Here is a 23,817-nt window from a genome sequence, read left to right as displayed (position 1 = left end):
CTTCTTTAGCATTGCTAAGTTAGCTGAAAAAGAAAGGGATCTTTGCTCTTAAACCTTCTTTTAGCTCTTATATTTATTACTGATCTGATTGTCATGTAAACAAATTACAAATCCTATGAAAGTTATTCTACAATTTTAAATTATGGGACAACGATTGTATTGCATAGATACGTACAGTACACGCGAAAAGGGTAATGAGAGAAGAGAAAAACCATTACTTAGAAGTAGAGTGCTGTGCAATCTTCTGCTCAAGGGAACCTTTATCAGCTCCGACAACTTTGTCTACCTCTTTGCCATCTATGATGAAGCAAAAAGTCGGGACGCTGCTAATGTTCCAAGAAGCAGCCACGTCGTTGGCCTCGTCTATGTCAAGTTGACATTGTCAACTTTCAAGAAAACGACTCTCGGGTGCTGTGTTGCCAGGTTTGAGTACAGAGGAGACATATAACGGCACGGTCCACACCATGTGGCTGTGAAGTAAAGGATGAGCAGACGCGATGCCTTCTTAGCGGCCTTTTTCTTTGCTTCTAGTTCGCTTGTTGAGTGGATGCTAATCACTTGTCCTGTATCATCAGGGAGAAAAGATGGTCATTTCCTTTTTGACATGCAAATTTCTATTTAGGGTTTTATAAAAGCTTTGTGATTATTTGGGGTCTAAGATACAAGCAAGTTGCTTTCTCACTGTGGAGTCGCATACTTGTGATAAGCATATAAAATCCTGAGGAACTAGCGGTATCTTACAGAAACAGAACGCTACTGAGGCGTCAATACACCGTAAGTTTCCACCAAATTACCAAACTATCATGTGCAGACAATTCATTGGGACGAGACTCACAGATAAATGATCCGACACATGTTCTTTGCAGTAATTTCATGAAGTAGAGAACCTTTGAAAGAAATGGATAGAATTTTTACCGTCTTTGAGTGCAGCCTGAGCTTCTCGCTCCTGCATTGATAGGATTCAGGAGCAAGGAGAACAAATTAATGAGCTTGAGATGTTTGATATGATATGAAGTTGATTATGTGAAAAGAGGTTATATTGTTATGGAGAAGAATCAGGCTTATGTGCTTTCTGCTAAGAACGTAAATACAATGGCATTATAGTTTTTCAATCATGGGTATGTTTCTGTCTGACCTGGGATTCTTGCTGTTGTTGTCTCTCGCGTGCAGCCCTTTGAAACTCCTTTTCTTTCCTCAGGCGTTGATATTTTCTGCGGTGTTCTTCGATTCTCTTTGCATTGGGTTCAACCTGTGAAGTACACATTATGAGAGCGTACTGTTGGTACAGTGATATCAAGAGGTTTCCACAGTTACCTTCTTAAGCATCGTCCCTATCTCCTCGTCATAATCTAATTTTGAAGCTACATGTAGATCAGCACAGCCTCTTCCCATTGGCCTAACATGGCCGTAGCCATACCTCGTGACTTGCACCCCTTAGCTGAATCAGGGTTGAACTAAACCCCAGAATAAACTAGCTAGTTTAGCTTGTTTATGGAAGAACACCATTGGGATACAACATTACTTTCACAAGCTATACAACTATTGAGACACAAAGTTGCTTTACCAATCTAATTTCTGGACAAACAAAACAAGTTTATGTCAAGAGAAATGATCACCTGTAAAGCCTCGTTGGCATCGCGAGTTGCAGCATTTGTGGAATGGTCTTAAAACAACCTTCATCTTACTGTAGATGACATTAGGGTGCAGAGCTCAAAGAAGAACTAATGCATTCAGACATTGATCTGCGACAATCTGTCGATGACTTCTTGTCTACGCAATATGGCGATACGCTCGTGACCCTGCAGAACGCACACACGATGAGGAAAGAGAGTTAGCTCAAGAAAACTATTGAATTGTGTATAATGTGAAGAGTTTGTTGTGTATACCTTTCTTTGCGTTTTTCTAAAAACCCAGCCAGAGATGCTTTGCGAGCCAGGGGGTAAAGCCACTGCACAATAAATAGATTGAATTTACAGCCATGGAATTACTACTAAGCTATGTTCGAATTTAGTATCAGGGATATATGACTCTGTGTATACCTGTTGGAGCCATTACACCGGTAGAACCTGAAACAGCTACTGAGCAATTGATATTGGATGCATTAGTTTGGTTGTCGTGACATGTTGATGTCAAGCCTCTTGTTAGTTTTGCTGCTCCAAGTCCATTTGTGCTACTTCCAGCTTCGGGACTAAGATAAGATATTGTAGGCATGAAGCTAGGAGGCATAGCTGAAGAATCAACAGAGGCACGAGTATGATGATGATGATGAGTTTGAGGTGGTGAAAAGGCTTGAGGCATAGGAGAACCATTCCCAGTTAGCAAAATGATCGCCTATGCCTGAGATGGAGGAAATGAAAGAATAAAGCAAATGAATAACCTACACCAAACTAATAAAAGAGATGCATATATGGAAGAAGATGATTAGTAGCTTGAGCCCGATGCGGTGTCATGGAACAAGTTGTACTTAGCGGTTGACATGAAAGCACTCACCGGTTTTCAGTTTCTGGTTGGAGGTGGAAGTTTCTATGTTGATGAGAAGGAGGTAAACAGAGGTAAATCTCGCCCCACTCGCAACATACTGTAGCTTATATCATTGGGAAGAAGGGATACTTCAAACAAGTGGATCTTGGCGAGTCTATAGAAGCAGGTTGTTGGCCACTACTTGAGTGCTCTTATGTTCCTAGCTCAGTGCAAATCAAACAAGCTGCACCACCCACCCTAATCTATCAGCTTGTACTTGTCGTTTATTTACTGTTATCTTTTCCTATCTTCAGTTTAATTATATCCAAGTTATTGCGTATTAAAAATACCCCTAAAAGAAAGATCAAGTCTAATTTTTTTTCCATCTTTAGCATTTGCTAATTAGCTGAAAAAAGAAAGGGGATCCCTGCTCGTGTAACTCTTCTTTCACGTCTTATATTGATTCGAATCTGATCTGTCATGTAAACAATCACAAATAAGTTAACAGTTATGCGACAATTTTAAATGATGGGACAACCGTTGTCTTGCAAAGATAAGCACAAGCCAGAGGACGGTAATGAAAGAAGAGAGAAACGATTACTTAGAAGTAAAGTGCTGTGCAATCTTCTGCTCAAGCTATCAGCTCCGACAACTTTGTCCACCTCTTTGCCAATCTCTGAAGGTCGGGAGGTTACTAATGTTCCAACTTCCAAGAAGCAGCCAGCGACACGTCGTTAGCCTCATCTATGTCAACTTTCAAGAAAACGAGTCTTGGGTGCTGTGGCTGTGAAGTAAAGGATGAGCAGGAAGGAGTCCTTTAGTTGAATGGATGCTAATCACTTGTCCTGTATCATCATCAGGGAGAAAAGATGGTCATTTTACCTTTTTTTTGACATGCAAATTTCATTTTGAGGTTTATAAGAGCTGTGTGAATATTTGGGGTCTAACTAGCAAGTTGCTTTTCTCTCACTGTGGAGTCGCATATACTTGTGATCAGCATATTAAAATCCTGAGGTATCCTAAAAGGATACACCATGAGTTTCCCACTAAACTATCCCCTAAAGGTCTGGATTCGCAGAATTTCCCCGGTAAGTAATGCACATAAAGCTGTGGCAGGGATAAGCAAGCTTGTCAACTGGATTTAAATGGCTAATAAGAGTTTATTGAGCACAATCAATCAAGAGTGACCTGATAATTCTACCAATGCTCCAAAAACCCAAAAAGAAAAACTGACGGGAACGAACATCGATTAGAAAGAAAAAAAAAAACACTCTCAGCTTCGATTTTTAACTGTCTGGAAGAATCTTCTCAGCTATGCTACCTGGCTGATTCGCATCCTCCCCGAAAGGAAGCTTGAAGCAATGAAGATGAGTACTGAGCTGAATTCTTCAGCTCCTTTCCTTCCTTCTCTCTCGGAGGGACACGGTGTCGACGACGACGACTCGTATCGATTTAATTAGATTTTGTGTTCGTTGAAAATACCAATAAACTACATTTTAATCCGGGGTACACGGCCGATATATAATTTTTATTATAATTTTTATTTTATATTATATTTATTTGTTTAATATTAAATGTTTTGTAAATAGAGTAATAATTAAATTTTCTAGTTGTTGTGCGGCTAAATATTTATATTATTTTTAATCAGTAATACAAATCATAATAATTTATTTGTTATATTTAGTTTGTTTTATTTAGTGTATAAGATTCTATTTTGATTTTTAATTATTATAACAAAAAAATAAAGAATATAAATACATAATCAGTAATTATAACTGTGATTAAGTCACATTTTTCCTAATGATTTAATTATTTTATACAATCTTAGTTTAATCAACTTGAATTTATGTCAAATATTTTAATATTAGTAGCGTTGATAAATAATTAAATGAGAACTTACCCCGTGTTAACACAAATTTAATAATATTTTATTAATTTTCAACATGTTCTCTTTATAACTCATCTATTATATAACCACATTATATAGTATTTTAGAATTTTTTAATTTTACATATTCGTAATAATTAAAATTTTTATTAAGTTTATATATGTTAATTATAATATTTAAATAATTTTCAATCGAAGTTTTACGTTAAAAATTAAAGCTCACAGATTTTGGAAAACAAAATGGGAATCAAATTGTTTTTTTCTTTGTTTACAAAGGGTTCAGATATAGAATATTTTCAAAACACAACATAATGTATGATTAAATATATGATAGTTTCTATTTATATTGATTGTTGTTATTTTTATAATTGAAATAAAATGTAAAATATTTAGGAAACAAAATGTGGAGTAATGTTAGTTTTGAAATTTTTTTAGGAGTTAATATTGTAAATAAATTTTTAAATAAACAAAACTAAAAGTACATGTACCTCAAAAATGTTAATATGGATAAATAACGTCGTCTAAACCGAACATACAGTGCTCTTTTGTGGGTTGTGTACCGGTCGAACCGGTCTTGTATTCGGGATAACTTAACCACGACTGTAGTCATCGTATACCCGGTATATGAATCAGCAGCTTTCGCCTTTCACCTTTCACCTTTCACCTTTACCTCTTAGCCAAAACTTTCCTTTTTGTTTTGTTTCTCTCACAGCTCATTTCCCTCTCAACTCATCTTAGGGTTAGGGTTCAGTGTTTTCGATTCGGCTCAGGTATTATTATTCCACTCTTCTAGCTTCATCTTTTTCTCGATCTCATTAATTACCCGATTCTTATTCATTTGATAAACTGTTTAGTTTTAGGTCACTTTCCACTTGACGTGATTCTGATTTCTACTAGCTACTACTACTACTATGAGTTTAAAATTTACCATTCTCGGTGACCCAAGGTACTACTATCAGCTCCCCTATCTTTTTTCTCTTNTTTTTTTTTTTTTTTTTTTTTTTAAATATTATTTGTATTTTATTTTTGTTGTCTTAATTGAATTGTTTGTTTGATTTTGGTTAGTGTTGGGGAATCAACGTTGGCAAACTGGTATATATTTTAGCCTGACCTTTTTATATATATATATATATATATATATATGGTTAATATTATCACTTTTTCAATTGGAAACAAGAGTATGACGATCTCCAGTGGACCGACCACCAAGGAGGCGAAACAGAGGTAGTGATACCATTTTAAAAATATTAAATATATATATATATATACTTATACAACTTTCATTTTATGGTTGAAGATTAGGACTGTTATTTAATCCAGATTTCGGTTAGGTTTGAGACTAAGTGTTTTTTTTTTCCTTCTTTTTAATAGATTTTCTTTTGATTACGAATTTTTAAATTGAGAATAATTGTAGTATTTATCTTACTAGATTAATTATGATGGGTTTCGTTATGGTAGATAACTGAAAGTTCTTAATTGTTGTTATTTGAAGATTTTTCTTAAAAAAAAAAAACTCTCTTAGATTATCAGGGGATTATCTAATCTGTACGTAATTCTCTTTTATCTTTCTCCAATGGGTATGTCAAGTAATGAAACTACAAATTCAATGAATGTGCATGTATAGATGTATTTCCATAATATTATAAATTAGTAGGATTGATGTGTATTTTTTTTAAGAGAGCAGGTAGGTGAGGGCAGACCTAACCTGCTTGTTAGCTTTGCCTGCGCTACAACGATTCAGGGTAGAAATCTGGAGAGATTTATCTACGAAAAAATTACTGCCGAGGCCGAGTAAGTTTTTAATTAATCAGATTTTATTATTTTAACTATGTAGGTTAATCTGATGATTTTAATAATAAGATATTAATCAATTTATATAAATGCAGGAGGTGGCATCATCGGGGAGTTGGCCGCTTCTCGAGGTAAGTTTCTAATCAGATTTTATTTAAATATGTGTGTTAATCTGTTATGTCTGATGGTTTTAATAATAAGATATTAATCTATTTATATAAATGCAGGTCTCCGAAAGTTGTCCACTTGAGGTTCAGTCCTGAAATTGAAGAAGAAAGTGAGACCAATCCAGTTAAGACTGATGACAAAAAGAAGATTCTGCTGGTTGACTTGTGTTATGATTAATCAAGGTAGAAGAAATTAAACAAAGTTTGTTAAGTTAGTTGAACTTAGTCTATGTTGTTCTATCCTTGTTTGGCTTTATTTCCTTTCATCTCCATGTCTGGATTAATGGTTTGTTAAGACTTTTAAAACTATTTTCTTATTGAAAATTCGGGAACATCGCGACTCCTTGAGTAACAAAGCCATAAAGTACGTGCAAGGCAGAGCTTATCTAAAACGAGAACTGCTTAGAATTCAAATAAAAAACCCAAACCAATTTTTTTATTTTTTTTATAGCTTAATTAACCTGAGAAGCAGAATAGCCAAACCATTTTGGCCATCAACCTGACCATAATTAGACATTCGCAAGTGTTGTGACATATTTATATGGCATTCTTGTGTAACATATTTATATGGCATTCTTGTTCAAAAACAGAACATATTTAATAGCGTGAAGTTGTTCGCGATTGTGATTGAAAAGGCAAAAACCACTTGTATCAAAAATTTTGAATGCGAGCTTCATTTGTGGGTTACATGAAGAAAGAAGATAAGGAATGGAGTGGTTATCTTACTCCCGCTTCACATTTCCACGCCTAAATCTTTGCACAAGCTTCTTGCAAACTCCTCAGGTTCACTCTCAAATTTTCTTTAGGTCCTGCAAACCACCAATCAAGCAGCATCAGAGACTAATAGTACACAATTCATGGTTGAAATTGTTCAAGATCACCCAAAAGAACTGATCCTTGATGAAGGTATGGTTAACTCGGAGATCATGCTGAAACAGATAAAAAGAAGGAAAGATATATCTCATCAGCTTAGCTTAGAGAAATTCTTCATTGTTCATAAAATCACCCACGTCCAAAAGACAAGGGGTTAAGAATGATATACATAAAACCTTGATTGGCATGTGCTCTCGTATTAAACAAAATTAATTAGTGTACGTACATAACCAAAATTCTGAGAGCTGAGACTGATAGTGCAACAAAAATTGTGTACATTATACATATTACATAACCTCCCTAAAATTGATTTCTGTTAAGTTTCTGGTGTGGTTTTGCATAATATGTCAGGGAAGGGAAGGACTGCACATGAAAACCGGAGGAACAGGATATATAAGGCCATGTGCATCGGTGAAGGACAATTTTTGGTCCTTCAAATATTTTATTCTTATTTTTGGTCCTTCAATTTTTGGTATGAGCATTGGTTGTCCATGATTCTCTTTGCTTCTTCAAGTGGATCATCCAATGGTTTGGAACCAGAACTTTTATCTTCTCCTCTGAGTTTAGGAGCTTCATCTTTGTTTAAGGCTATGAATAAGAAATATGCAAATCCTATTGTACCCTGTGCACACAAACAACTCATAGTAAATTAGCTTTGTAAACACCGAAAAAGAGTCCACGAATAGGGATGGTGTTGCATTACATACCAATACAAAGAAAGCGGTTGATAGAAACGACTTGACAACAAACAACGAAACCGCTAATGCTGCAATCGTCACCGAGATTCTAGCAACTGGTCTAGGTACAGAGACCTTCAACCAAACCAAAACATAACCAAACTGTAACTANGGGGGGGGGGGGAAGAACAAACCTTTCAAGAAACTGGACTGAGCAGACAAAACAAGGGTTTTGGACCGAACTTGTTGGGGTTGAAGAGGAGCAATTCGAGTTCTCAAATTCAGTAAAGATGCGTTTTTAACCTCAAAACAGAGCATGGAGAGAGAAATGGAGAATTCGGGAATTGGGTTAGGGTTTATAAGAATCTTGGAGCGAGAGGAGAAGGACTCAAAGAAGGAAACAGAGCAAGAGAAGAAGACATGAGATAAGCAAATGAATGGATGCTTTTGCCGGCAAAACAAGTCGGAGAAATAACACAAACATCTCACACGCAGACACATGTAACGAAGGACGGAGAAATAAACGTCCCCTATGAACGTTCCTTCGATATATGTCGAATTTAGATTTAAATTAAATCATTTAATTGCATCGGACAGCCCATTCATACGCCGATGCAAATGCTCTAAAGTAAGGTTTACTTTTATATATAAAGACATAAAGTAACCTTATGATATGTAGTATAATGTAAGGAACAGGATATCTTGTATAATAACAGAATATTTTTTTTAACTTTACCTAATAATGTAATATTTGGCACTTTACTTTTGTGACACATGTCATTATTATTAATTTTAATTTTAACATTCTATTTTTTATTTGACTTTATTTTATGTGTATCTTATGTGGTGTATAGTTTTTTAAAAAAGATAATTATTGTATAGTTTGCTTTTTGATTTTTTTCAACATTGTTACAAAAATATATTATTCCCTCCATTTTTTAGTTTTAGCATCTAATATATTTTATAATGAAATTATACACCATAGAACCTATAAAAAAATATTGATCAACCCAACTAAAAAATATAAACAAATTGAAACCAAATAAAAATACAAAATGGTTTCATAATTTTAAAGTAAAAACTAAAACCAAATTAATTTATGATAGACTAATTTAAAAATATAGAAGATTTTCTAATATATCTATATATATATATATTACATTATATTCAATAATCATATATATTGTATTAAAGACACAACTCAAATGTGTATTTAATAGTAATTTATAAGTTACAGTTTGATTGACTTTAAAACATATGTACCAGAAAAACATAATGATATCATAACATAATTGTTTTATCAACCTATAATATAACAGAAAACAATAATTTCAAAAATTAATTCATTGTTAATTAAACTATTTATATTAAAATGATTAGAAAATAAAAAGTATATTAAATTTCACACACTTTTCATTTCATGATTTTTTTATAAAAACTGGTGAAACTTATATTATAAGATATTTGTTTTGTGACATCGTTTTAATAAATTATTTTAAATTTAAATTATCATATATAAAAATAATTTTTTGTTAACTTTTACTTTTAGATGATGACAATAAAATTAATATATAGGACAACATAAAATTATCTATCAAAATAATTAAGTAAGATCTTACATTTTTCTTTCTAGACTACTTATCAATTTTTTATTTTCTGAAAAAGAAAAAAATATAAAAAAAAATATAGTTTATCTTAAATATTTAATGAAAATACCATATATAGTTGATTTTGCTGTAAGTAATGGTCTTATTACTATAGTAACATATTGTTTAGATACTTTCAACAATATATTGTAATCAAAAATATTTAGTAGTATATAATTTAACTTTCCTCTTTTTCATGACATATATAACATATATAAATTATAAATTGTAGTTGAACCGTAGTATAATGAATATTACTTTTAAGACATATATTAATAATTACATATGTACATTTCATATATAATTGAATAAAAACTTTATTTTATATTTTAAGTTAATAATGCATATATAAACCACCCATCGCGTGGGCTACTTTCTAGTATAGTATAATGTAAGGGTTAGTTTTATATATAAAGTAAACCTTTTATATACTTGAAAACCGGAGGAACAGGATCGAGTATGTATATATATAAAAGAAAGTAAACCTTATATATATATTATATATATATATATAATAATCAAACCTTATATATTAGTTAATGTAGCTTTCTTCTTTGTAAGATAATCACAAGGATGATCTCCAACCTTCGAGTGGATGTGCTAGAAGAGATACTCTCTAAGGTTCCCGTGACATCTTTGAGACGATTACGATCTACTTGCAAACTATGGTACCATCACGCTTTATTCAAAGACCCTGGATTTATCAAAAAACACTCTGATAAAACTGAAAGAGGGTACTACGATGTAATGTTGATTGAGTATGAGGTTTATTCAGTGAGTTCCAATATCAATGAAGTTCACCTCAACTCTCGTCTACGGTTGAAAGGTAATCATAGCCTAATCGACCCCCTTAGTAATTCAGATCAATTCGGTATATATGAAGCCTTTCACTGTGATGGTTTATTGCTATGCACCGCCGTATCAAGAGAGCATGAAGCCTGGTGTGTGGTTTGGAACCCCTTCTCGGGGAAAACCAGATGGATCCGACCGATAAGTCAGTATCACCAGACAGAGGAGGTCTATGCGCTCGGTTACAATAACAAGGAATTGTGCCATAACTACAAGATCTTGAGGATTATAAGTAGAGAAAAATTGGAAATCTATGAGTTTAGCTCTAATTCATGGAGGAGTCTTGATGTATCTCCCCATGGTATAATACTTAGTCTTGGCGCGTCTTTGAAAGGGAATACTTATTGGGTGTCTAGTCCATCTGGAGTCAGTGGATACTCATTACTCAGTTTTGATTTCTCAACAGAGAAATTTCAGCATCTGTGTGTGCCATTTCATAAAGAAGCAGCATATTTTAGTACCATGGGTCTCTCAGTTGTTAGAGAAGAACATCTTTCGTTGTTGCTGTATTATACGGGCTCGAAATCAAAGATTGACATATGGATCGCCAAAGAGATTGAGACCACATTTGCGTCGTGGACCAAGTTCTTACATGTGGATTTAAAACCCGGTATGAACTGTTGCAGTTCGCCTCCCATAAGTTTCTTCATTAATGAGGAGAAGAAAGTTGCCGTTTTCTGTGACGACAACAACAGCAAGGTATGCGTTGTTGGAGAAGATGAATACCACGAAGTACCATTAATTTACAAATGTTTGTATTTAAATTATTGGGGTCTTCCATGTCCGCCAACGGTGTTTACTTATGTTCCAAGATTCGTTTAAATCCAGCGATGTTAATAATATCTCTTGCATCTCTTTTGTGGACACTAGATATGAAGTGCTTCTAATCTAGCCTCATTCATAAAATCCTCTTAATTACTTTTAAAAAGAAAACTGCAGAGATTGTGGTTTGATCGCTTTCACTTTTCACCTAATTAGAGACTATTATATCCATAAGCACGTAATAAGATCCTTTACCACCATTTAAGAACTATATATTTTATACGGTACGGTGCTAATACCAAATACTATAAGAAAGGGCTGTAAAGAAGAACATATGATGGATTTCTCAATTTGAGAGAGATTTGCAGGATAATTAAGGATCCAATGTCAATCATAATTTTACTATACCGAGCGCTCATTTTTTTTTTTAGCGTTTACTAATCGAGTTTATATTATTAATGTGAACTTCACATGCATTGTATATTGTTACTAGATGCATACGCATTAGTTTTTTCATATACATCTCATGTATTGTATATTCTAATTCATAATAGAGAAACAAACTTCTCTGGCATATAAAATTGTGGACTTTTTTTTTTAGCACGATAGTTGAAACCGTTTCATATGTTTTTAGCGTCTAAACTGATATACTAATGATCAAAATTATAAGCTTTGGCATTGGTTACATATCGGTTTTTTAATTTGATTCAGATTGGACCACAATTAAAGTCACCAAATACCACGGAATCCCGTCGGTGATGATCCCAGCCAGCCATTGCTGTAAACATAATGTTCCTTTATTCGCTCTGAATCCTTGCCATACTCACCGCACCATTGATAAACAGAAAGCTGACAAAATAATGTACCAAACTTGACACCCTCAGCGATAAATGGAACATATGCCGTTTTTGCACAATTAGTTTTCGTCTCATTTCCCATCTATTTTCCTTTCAACCAGGTCAGTTCCAACAATTTTAACATTTCTCCATTTTGGTCCAACTGTGACACCAATAAGGACAACAAGCTTGTTAACACCCGTCTAATACAAATAGACTAATCAGAAATCATAAAGAAACGAATCCTCATCGTTACTACTGCAGACGAAACTATAGAATCAAAGGATAATTTAAGAACTCACATAAAGAATAACTCTCTTTATTATTACCAAAGAAAATATCTCAAAACTTTGGTTTCTCTCAAACTCTCAATCTCTCAATCTAATTAGTTGTGTCACATCTCAACACATCCTTATATAAGACTTTGTTAATCCTAATCCTACTAGGAATCACACATATTAGATATCTCTTAATACATTTGATCCTTGTCTCCTTAACAAACCCAATTATAGTAAGACTAGGACTATCTTCCAGCTCAAGCTTCCTTCAAGCTTATCCCAACATACTCCTCCTTAAGCTTGAAGCTCTGTTTCGACAAGTCTTGAACTCCCAAGAGATCTGTCATTACCTTAAACTTGTTTTTGTCTAAAGCTGTTGTGAGAATGTCTGCTCTCTGCTCATTTCCCGTGACATGCTCAACCACAATCTGACCACTCTCAACCCGTTCTCTAATGAAGTGATAACGCCTATGTATGTGCTTACTTCTCCCATGGAATACAGGGTTCTTCGTGAGAGCAATCGCCGATTGGTTATCAATCTGAATAGTAACCTTCTCTTCTGCAGCTCTGGTGATCTCGACCAACAAATCCTGCAACCAAATCGCTTGCTTTGCAGCTTCAGTCCCGGCCATAAACTCTGCTTCGCAAGAAGATAAAGTCACCACATCCTGTTTCTGCGAGCACCATGTGATCGGACTCTTACCAAGATAGAATATATGCCCTGAAGTACTCCTTCCATCATCTGGATCGACATTATGACTGCTATCGCTGTAGCCTATTAACCGTGGTACATTTGATCTACCATAAGATAGGCCGAAATGTATGGTTCCTCTTAAGTATCTTAAGCAATGCTTCATTGCTACACCATGTGATCGCCTTGGACTCTGCATATATCTGCTCAGTATCCCCACACAACATGATAGATCTGGCCTAGTATGGAGCAAATAGCGTAGACACCCCACATTCTTCATATACAATGTTGCATCAATCTCCTCTTCATTCTCAGCTTTAGATAATTTTAACTCTGTCTCCATCGGAATAAGAACTGAATTGCAGTTTGACATCCCTGCTTCTTCAAGAATCTTATGAGCATATCGAGCCTGACTTAATGTGATCCCATCTTGATGTTGTCAAACCTGCATTCCAAGGTAATATGACAATTTCCCAAGATTACTCATCTCAAAGTTAGCAGCCATCTCCTCCTTAAATCTGTTAATCATAGTTAGACTTGTCCCTGTCACAAACAAGTCATCAACATAGACACCTATAATCAAGACATCCTTACCAGCATCCTTTCGATACACAGAAGGTTCTTTTGAACACTTCACAAACTGCAACTCTTCCAAAATTTGATTCAACTTATTATTCCAAGCTCTAGGTGTCTGTCTTAATCCATATAAGGCTTTGTTAAGCTTGTAGACTTTTCCTTCACTCCCTCTTTTCTCAAAACCTTCAGGTTGACTAACAAAAATAGTCTCCTTAAGCTCTCCATGAAGAAATGCTGTCTTTACATCAAGATAGTGAATTTCCCAACCATGTGAGGCTGCAAGATCAATTAGGAGTCTTATAGTCTCAATCCTAGCAACTGGTGTAAAAACTTCCTCAAAGTCCACTCCATATTTATCTACTGGTTTCTCTTCTGAAAATAATAAGAATGGGACTTGATACATATGAGTATATACCCACCAAAAATATTAAAGGAAGTAATAACTATTAAAACTCAGAAATATCATATTTTCCTTCCAAAAGTGTCAGGGTCGTTAGCATATAATTGTAAGCAACAAAGTGGGCTCAAGTGTGGAAAGTCCAATGGACTCAACAAGCCCAACAACAACCAAAGCTACTCTAGATAAGAAGAATTAACTTGTTATGCACATAGTCCTTAGTTCTTCCAACAGAAGATATGAACATACTAGACTCCAAATGGGTGTTAAAGACCAAACTTAATCCAGATGGCACTGTAGATAAGCTCAAGGCACGTCTTGTTGCAAAGGAATTTGGTCTGTTTTCATCAACAAATCCTGAAGGTTGATACATGTACACCGGTTCTTGTATTTCACCGTGTAGGAACGCATTGGAGACGTCTAGTTGCTTGATTGGCTAGTCTCTTGCTGTTGCTACATCAAGAACTAGTCTAATTGTTGCTGTCCGAACCACAGGACTGAACGTCTCTAGATAGTCAACACCTTCTTCCTGACCAAACCCCTTTGCAACAAGACGTCCCTTGAGCTTATCTACAGTGCCATCTGGATTAAGCTTGGTCTTGGACACCATTTGGAGTCTAGTATGTTCATATCTTCTATTGGAGGAACTAAGGACCATGTGCATAACAAGTTAATTCTTCTTACCTCTTCTAGAACAGCTGCATTCCAACCAGGATGCTTCATTTCTGACACAATTGTTGTTGGTTCAGAAGTAGTAAACTTGGAGGCAATAAGTGCGTATCGAGTATTAGGCTTCTGAATTCCAGCCTTGGATCTTGTTGTCATAGAATGAGCGTTTGTGACATTGTTGGTTGGATTCTCAGCTTGTTGAACCTCCAATACAACCTCTTCTTCTTCGTTATCTATATCTTCTTCAGGAGTATTTTCTGCAGGAGCTGGTTCTGTAGTAGGTGGAGTCGGTTTTTGCAACAACTGAACCGGAGCAGGAGTTATAGGAGGTGGATTTATCTGCATTTTTTGCCACGCCTGCAAGATGGGTGTATCATACTGAGGGATCAGTGATTGGTACTTGTTCTTGAATGGTAATTCATGTTCATCAAAGATGACATGCCGTGATATGTAGACTTTTCCTGTGGGAGGAAACAAGCAACGATAGCCCTTGTATTGACTGTTGTATCCGAGGAAAACACATTGAAGAGAGCGTGGTTCAAATTTGTTGCTTGTGATGGGTCGAAAACATGGGTAGAAAGCTGATCTGAACACACGAAGAGCTGAATACTCTGGTTTTTGACCAAGTAAGACCTCATGAGGACTCAAATTCGCCAAAACAGAGGAAGACATCAGGTTAATGAGATGATTTGCGGTATTGAAGGCTTCAACCCAGAACTTAACGGTGTATGACTGTGAAACAGCATACACAAACCAAGCTCAACTAGATGTCGATCCTTTCTGCCAATCCGTTTTGCTGGGGAGTATGTGGACATGATAACCTGTGATGAATACCGTGCTCTTATAGATGTTCTTTAAACTTGTTGCTAGTGAATTCTCCACCACCATCACTCTGAAACACTTTAATCTTGCTATTGAACTGATTTTCTACCAGCTTTTGAAAAGCAACAAACACTGAAAAGAAATCTGATTTATTGCGCAATGGATATAACCACGAGTATCTTAAGAAGTCATCAACAAAAACCACATAATATTTAAATCCTTGAGTGGATACAACTGGTGCAGGACCCCATAGATCACAATGGATTCGATCTAATGGGTGTAAAACTCGAGAATCAGAAACAAAAAAAAGAAGTCTCGTACTCTTTCCCATCTAGCAAGGCTCACAAATGGAAGTGGTGCTGCTCTTATTGAATTGAATAACCTTGTTGTGTTGAAGTTGTTGGAGAACTGCAGTGTTTGCGTGTCCAAGTCTGTGATGCCACAATTCCTCTGTTGTAGCACACTGACGATTTGAGTAGAATGCTACAAACTCCTGATTCTCCAGCACAAAAAGTTCATTCTTAAGAGGACCCTTTAACACCACTTTCTGTGTTGGTAAATCGATTATGCAGACCTTATCAGTATCAAAGTAAACCCCACATGGATAGTCATCACACAATTTTGATACTGAGAGAAGAGACTTTTGTATATATGGACAGACCAAAACATCATTTAAAGGAATTGTACCTTTGGAAGAAGTGATGTTTGCAGAGCCAATATGAGTAATCGGAAGGAAGGTTCCATCTCCTACCATGATTGTATCCTTACTCTTCGTAGTTTGTTGCAGATTGCAGAGCTTCAAGCGAGGGTGTCACATGCGCTGTTGCTCCAGAGTATGGGTGCCATTCAGTGTTATCGGACACACGAAGAGCTGAGAAGGCTTGAGCCTCATCTTGGTAGTTGTTGTCGAAGCGGTTGTAACACTTGAGTGCAGTGTGACCAGTACGACCGCAGATCTAACACACTGGACGCTGGCCAGAGGATGGAGAGTGAGACTGATGTTGAGTGAACCCTCGTCCTCTTGTAGAATAACCTCCCCTTCCTCAGTTTTGTCCAGAACCGCGACCACGACCTCTTGAAGCAAACTGAGGGTCGCAAGGATTCATCTTCTAAGTGTTGAAGGCAAGGTGAGGAGTGACTGAAGTGGCATCTTCATAGGATTGGAGTTTGCAATCGAAGCTCTGGATTTCATTGACGACGTCGTTGAACGTTGGAGCAGGAAGCTTTGTCAGAGAGCTTTGTATGACCGTGGCTATCGGATCATACTCTCTCCCTAGGCCATTAAGAAAACCGAATATCTTCATAGACTCATCAACAGGTTTTCCAATGGAGCTTAGGGAGTCACAAATGTTTTTGAACTCACGGTGGTAGGTAGAAAGAGACTTATCTTTCTTGAGGAGAAGCTGAAGGCTACGACGAAGAGAAAACTCTCGAGCAACACTGCCTTTGTTGAAGTTTTCTGCAAGAGACAACCAGATCTCACGAGAGGTTTGCAGATTGTGAACATGACCAAGGACTTCTTTTGACAGAGTACCAAACAACCAAGACCGCATAAGCTGATCTGTGCAGCACCACAACTCATATTGAGGATTTGGGGACCTCGTTGGAGACTTCACCATTGACGACGAGGCGAGTCTGAGCTGGAGCATTGACGACTCCATTGACAAAGCCGATAAGCTTTTGACTGGACAAGAGGGACTCAAACTGTGTCTTCCACAGAAGATAGTTGGTGTCATTCAGCTTGAGAGTGACAGAGCTGGTGACATGAACGTTGTCTGGAAACGAAAAGTATTCGCCATTGTTTCACCTGTTAAGGTTTACAGTGGCTCTGATACCATAAAAGACTCTATGAGATATTAGGGAAAACTTTACTTTGTTGAATTCATTTGCAGTGTTGATTTACATTTGCCTTATATAGACACTATAGAACAATCTAGAACTGGTCGACAATGGTATAGCTGTCATGGTGAGTCATCATATAGGGATTGCAGAACGTTGAACCTATTGTCGTGAAGGACCGTTGTTCTCGTCGTCTTCTCCGTACGCTCGGCACTCTGCTTTTGAGCTGGCATTGTGTTCTTCTTATCTAGAGTGGCTTTGGTTGTTGTTGGGCTTGTTGAGTCCATTGGAATTTCCACACTTAAGCAACATGATTTGTTGATGAAAACAGACCAAATCACGTTTGTCGTCTCACCAAAGCTCTCTACAGACTCAAGCAAGCTCCAAGAGCCTGGTTTGACACCTTCAGCAACTTTCTTCTGGAGTACGGATTCAACTGCAGCACTGCTGACCCATCACTATTTGTTTGTCGACTGGATGATAAGATGTTGGTACTGCTTCTATACGTTGACGACATCCTCCTTACTGGCAGTGATCAAGCTCTTCTCGACGATCTATTGCAGGCTCTCAACACTCGCTTCTCAATGAAAGACCTTGGTCCCCCAAAATACTTCTTGGGTATAGAGATAGAGTCATACTCCGATGGGCTTTTTCTCCATCAGACGGCCTATGCGTCTGACATTCTTCATCAAGCTGCTATGAGTGACTGCAACTCTATGCCAACCCCCCTTCCTGAACAGCTAGACAAGAGCAATTCTGAACCTTTCAGTGATCCAACCTATTTTTGAAGTCTTGCTGGAAAACTGCAGTACTTGACAATTACAAGACCAGATATACAGTTTGCAGTCAACTTTGTTTGTCAAAGAATGCACTCACCTACCAACTCTGACTTTGGTCTGCTCAAACGAATACTAAGGTATCTAAAAGGAACACTTAACATGGGGCTACCAATCAAGACGAACAGAAACTTCTCTCTATCTGCATATTGTGATAGTGATTATGCAGGCTGTAAGAAGCCTAGAAGATCTACTGGTGGCTTCTGTGTTCTTCTAGGTACAAACATCATCTCTTGGTCGGCAAAAAGGCAACCAACGGTGTCAAACTCCTCAACAGAAGCAGAGTATCGAACGCTTACAGCTACAGCAAGGGAGATCAATTGGATTTCATCACTGCTTCGAGACATTGGCATCTCACAATATGAACCTACACAGGTCTACTGTGACAATCTCTCTGCAGTATATCTAACAGCCAATCCAGCTCTCCACAACAGAACCAAACATTTCGACACAGACTACCACTATATCAGGGAACGTGTTGCACTTGGTCTCATCGAAACACACCACATCTATGCAGAAGACCAACTTGCAGACGTATTCACAAAGTCTTTGCCCAAGAAGTCCTTCGTTCAGTTACGGTCCAACCTTGGCGTGTGTCCCCCCCACTCCAAGCTTGCGGGGGAGTGTAAGCAACAAAGTGGGCTCAAGTGTGGAAAGTCCAATGGACTCAACAAGCCCAACAACAACCAAATCTACTCTAGATTAGAAGAACACAATGCCAGCTCAAAAGGAGAGTGTCGAGCGTACGGAGAAGACGACGAGAACAACGGTCCTTCACGACAATAGGTTCAACGTTCTGCAATCCCTATCTGATGACTCACCATGACAGCTATACCATTAGTTACCAGTTCTAGATTGTTCTATAGTGTCTATATAAGGCAAATGTAAATCAACACTGTAAATGAATTCAACAAAGTAAAATTTTCCATAATATCTCATAGAGTCTTTTAATAATCTTTTATAAATGTTTATAGCTCTCTTAACTCTGACTTCGCAAATATCAATCTTCTGATGCATCAACCTCATCGAAAATAATACAAATATATTCCAAGACATCCTAGCTCCAATATATCCGATGCAACTAAATGATTTTCCTAACGAATGCGACTAAAATTAACAAAGGAGAGGTTATACAAAACTATGAAACTATGATAAAAATGAACGGTGGCTCTACATTCACTCTGATAAGAATGAAACTATGAAACTATCTTTCTTATTCTCCGATACACTGTTTTACAAGATTAGAGCCTCCCACACATCACCGATGTCACTTCTACAATTCACAAACAATGCATAACCCTCTTATAAAACCATACAATCGTTTATATACAAAAATGTCTAAGAAAGTAAACCAGCTCTTCTTCTAAACCGGTTCTCTTCTCACGTGATCCACACGTGCTTGTCTTCTTCTTCACACTATGCAGCTTATCACACTGGCACTTTTTTTTCAGCAATCTTATTCACAACTCATAACATCGTGCATTTAAGGTTGTGAAGTTAACGTTCATGGGAATATTTGGAATATATCAATATATATATATATATATATATATATATATATAACCTGCACACAACTGCAAACCTTGTTTCTGCGCTCACATTACTTCCAGAAGATACATAATCCTCTATTAAATTGAAAACCAATGTAGATCCTATAAATATCATCTAACACGTCCCTTTGGGGTAAAATCATCTACAGATTCGTCATTTCACTTAACCAGGTTCCCTACACTGAAAGGTCAGACTTTTGGCCACGGCACACATTCATCTAGAGGATTAAGCGTATCACTGTCTACATATTGTTCGTTTCATAATTAATTGTTGTCTTCTACTAGAGCTTTTTACTAGGAGTATATATTTTACAGATGTATATATATATATATATATATATATATATATATATGTACAAAATTATATGCACTTGTTATTCTAGTATTTCAAATTTGTATAAAACGATTAATTATTTATCCTTTTTCCAAATTTGTACAAACACAATATAATCTTTTCTTTTTTTTCCCTAACATTCACGTACGTTTATAGTTAGAGAAATGATATATACGGGAAACAGAAGCGAACCAGTTCCATTAAATGAATTATACATACGCGAGCTTGAGAGCCTTGAGTGATATATACAAAAGAAAAGAGTAAAGAAACAAACAAACAGTTTCTACTAATTTTCCCAAGTACGTGTCTGTTTTGCCCTCATAAGCGTTCCACTAGACCAAAATCTGGTAAACAAAGTATACACTATCGTATATATATAAGCTACGAAGAAACTCAGTGTAGCCAGAGGAGAAAAAAAAATAACTGAGAAACTGAAAGGCCGCCATTGAAATGCAAATATGGGTGTGGAGTGGTCTAAAAGCAACCTTCATCTTGCTGTAGATGACGTTAGGTTGCAGAGCTCAGAGAAGAACTAATGCATTCGGACATTGATCTGCGACAATCTGTCGATGACTTCTTGTCTACGCAATATGGCGATACGCTCGTGACCCTGCAGAACGCACACACGATGAGGAAAGAGAGTTAGCTCAAGAAAACTATTGAATTGTGTATTAATGTGAAGAGTTTGTTGTGTCTACCTTTCTTTGCGTTTTTCTAAAAACCTAGCCAGAGATGCTTTGCGAGCCAGGGGTAAAGCCACTGCACAAGAAAGAGATTGACGTTTACAGCCATGGAAATACTAGTAAGCTATGTTCGAATTTAGTATCAGGGATATGTGACTCTGTGTTTACCTGTTGGAGCCATTACACTGGTAGAACCTGAAACAGCTACTGAGCAATTGATATTGGATGCATTAGTTTGGTTGTCGTGACATGTTGATGTCAAGCCTCTTGTTAGTTTTGCTGCTCCAAGTCCATTTGTGCTACTTCCAGCTTCAGGACTAAGATAAGATATTGTAGGCATGAAGCTAGGAGGCATAGCTGAAGAATCAACAGAGGCACGAGTATGATGGACCCCATGTTGATGATGAGTTTGAGGTGGTGAAAAGGCTTGAGGCATAGGAGAACCATTCCCAGCTAGCAACATTATCGCCTTTGCCTGAGATGGAGGAAATGAAAGAATAAAGCAAATGAGTAACCATACCAAACTAATAAAAGAGATGCATACATGGAAGAAGATGATTGAGTTACCTTTTCAGGAGATATGTCATCGTAAACACAAACTGAACCGGCATAAAAGATCGTCAACTGCGCAGGTGCCCCTAGTGGCTTGGAAGAAGATCTGAAAAAAACAAGTCTTTAATTATGAAACTGTAGAAAGAGTTTATGTAACCACAAGATATGAAATGATGACTTATGAGAGAAGAGAAGGGAGAAGCAGTTGGTACCTAATATCAGTTGTCCCTACAATGGTGCCGGGAGGAGGAAGGATTGAAATAGGAGGTGCCATGATAGGAACTCCTACCAAAGGTTGTGAGTTATTGCTATTGCTGATGAAGCCTCTTCCTCCTGCCGCGTAATGATGAGACTGGAAACCCGGCATGGACATGGAAACTGCGTTAGTTTCTTCCTGTTGGTTGGAATTAGGGAACATTCTTACTCCCTGAGAGCAAAAAACCATAAATAATGTGTAAGGAACTTGTTTGGACTAACTTATCTAAAAATGAGAAGATTAGCTTATATGAATCAGTTATTATATTAAACCAAGATTATATCCATCCACCAACTAATTGCCATAAACTACAATATTGGGAAAAAGGCACATGACATGATAGATACCTGTACAGAACTGTAAGGAGCTTTGCGGTTTGAATCATATACATCTGCTACCGATGATGGCATGAAGGAACCAGAGTGCGGCAGATGGTAATTTCCAGACTTTCTATGTCTATCTTCTTGAGATGGCCTGAAAGATAGAAACTGAGAAGAAGCAGCAGAGACTTTGTTTGAGAACGACCAGTTCATTCCTCCTCTGTTGGGAGCTACAAAAAGGGAAAAAAAAGGAAACAATCAGACCTTTATCAGTTTACAGTCAAACGTGAAGTACCACCAACTGTTAACCATAAATGTCTCGAGATCTTACATTAACAAACACCGAACCCAAGAAAAAAAAAATTTACCAACAATGTAGAACTAGAATCTGATACTGTTGACAAGTTCAACGANGATTGAAATAGGAGGTGCCATGATAGGAACTCCTACCAAAGGTTGTGAGTTATTGCTATTGCTGATGAAGCCTCTTCCTCCTGCCGCGTAATGATGAGACTGGAAACCCGGCATGGACATGGAAACTGCGTTAGTTTCTTCCTGTTGGTTGGAATTAGGGAACATTCTTACTCCCTGAGAGCAAAAAACCATAAATAATGTGTAAGGAACTTGTTTGGACTAACTTATCTAAAAATGAGAAGATTAGCTTATATGAATCAGTTATTATATTAAACCAAGATTATATCCATCCACCAACTAATTGCCATAAACTACAATATTGGGAAAAAGGCACATGACATGATAGATACCTGTACAGAACTGTAAGGAGCTTTGCGGTTTGAATCATATACATCTGCTACCGATGATGGCATGAAGGAACCAGAGTGCGGCAGATGGTAATTTCCAGACTTTCTATGTCTATCTTCTTGAGATGGCCTGAAAGATAGAAACTGAGAAGAAGCAGCAGAGACTTTGTTTGAGAACGACCAGTTCATTCCTCCTCTGTTGGGAGCTACAAAAAGGGAAAAAAAAGGAAACAATCAGACCTTTATCAGTTTACAGTCAAACGTGAAGTACCACCAACTGTTAACCATAAATGTCTCGAGATCTTACATTAACAAACACCGAACCCAAGAAAAAAAAAATTTACCAACAATGTAGAACTAGAATCTGATACTGTTGACAAGTTCAACGAGGCAAAACCACTTTTAGAAAACCGTGTCTCATTTATACTAAAAAAAACAATTATTCAAAGTCATTGTACGAAACTAGAATAATTAAAGCTTTTATTTTTTGTTTTTTAAATTAAAGAGAGATTCAAACATTAAAAACTCCACACACCCACATGTCGATGCACTACTTTTATGGAATGGCACGTTTTTGGCTTATAAAGAAAACAAAGTCGAAATAAATTATATTCCTCGTGGTGAGAAAACTATACATTTCACATTATTGGTACCCTTGAACTACTATATTCTAATAATAACATCCCTACGCTAGTTTCACTTAATCAACACACAATCAAATATTTAATCATCTTATAAACTAATCCAACTCTAACTTTTACTAAGTATTATTATTTAAATCTTCCACCTACTACCAACCGTCTCTATATTTTAATTCCCTTCTTATATTCATCCCTTCTTTTCCAACATTTTACGTATTCGTTTTTTTATAAAATAAACTAATTAAAAGTATATCTCAGACAATTATAATAAGTCCCTTTCAAATAAATTATCCCTCTTGTAAAAAAAAAAAAAGTTAACGAGTTTAAACCTAAGACAACGTTTTACACAGGGATTTTTCTAAAAGAACAAAACTAGTTTCCTAAAATCCAAATGATCCACACAGTTCATCTCCCGAGACAATGTTCTGCTCTGAGCCAAGAGACAAACTGACAAACTCTCAGTTCCCGAGCAAGCCATAAAAAAAACAGGGTTCCAAAAACCTAAAATCCTATTAGTAACTCCTTATTAACGCATAATTGTTCCAGAAAATTACAAAAAGATCGACGATTTGGTTTGGGAATTAAGCATATGTTACTCTAACAGAGAGATTTGAAAAAAACATAACCAGATTGATTCATCAAAAGAAAGAATTAATTTTAAAAA

At 36.5% G+C, this 23,817-nt stretch overlaps 2 protein-coding genes, 1 long non-coding RNA gene and 2 pseudogenes across 3 annotated transcripts; 2 read left to right on the top strand and 3 right to left on the bottom strand.

Annotated features, from left to right (window-relative positions):
• On the bottom strand, positions 25-2,298 carry LOC104705314 (annotated as a pseudogene).
• Positions 5,433-6,552, top strand: LOC104782724. Its single transcript, XR_767055.2, has 4 exons — positions 5,433-5,571; positions 6,032-6,138; positions 6,234-6,269; positions 6,366-6,552. It is a non-coding gene; the product is annotated as an uncharacterized LOC104782724 (long non-coding RNA).
• LOC104705308 lies at positions 7,627-8,338 on the bottom strand (annotated as a pseudogene).
• Positions 10,075-11,172, top strand: LOC104705299 (putative F-box protein At3g17560). Its single transcript, XM_010421276.1, has one exon. The coding sequence runs from the start codon at positions 10,075-10,077 to the stop codon at positions 11,170-11,172; it is 1,098 nt and encodes a 365-aa protein (XP_010419578.1).
• On the bottom strand, positions 20,113-21,981 carry LOC104782717 (protein TIFY 6B). The gene is made up of 6 exons (XM_010507728.1): positions 21,779-21,981; positions 21,388-21,602; positions 21,191-21,281; positions 20,792-21,098; positions 20,639-20,699; positions 20,113-20,550 (listed from the first exon to the last, which is right to left on the bottom strand). The coding sequence occupies exons 1-6, from the start codon at positions 21,962-21,964 to the stop codon at positions 20,448-20,450; spliced, it is 963 nt and encodes a 320-aa protein (XP_010506030.1). The 5' UTR covers positions 21,965-21,981; the 3' UTR covers positions 20,113-20,447.

Source organism: Camelina sativa, chromosome 1, assembly GCF_000633955.1.
Source record: "Camelina sativa cultivar DH55 chromosome 1, Cs, whole genome shotgun sequence".
In the NCBI taxonomy this organism is placed as follows: domain Eukaryota; kingdom Viridiplantae; phylum Streptophyta; class Magnoliopsida; order Brassicales; family Brassicaceae; genus Camelina; species Camelina sativa.
Note: the sequence above shows the minus strand (reverse complement) of the source record. Positions and strands in the feature narration are given on the sequence as shown.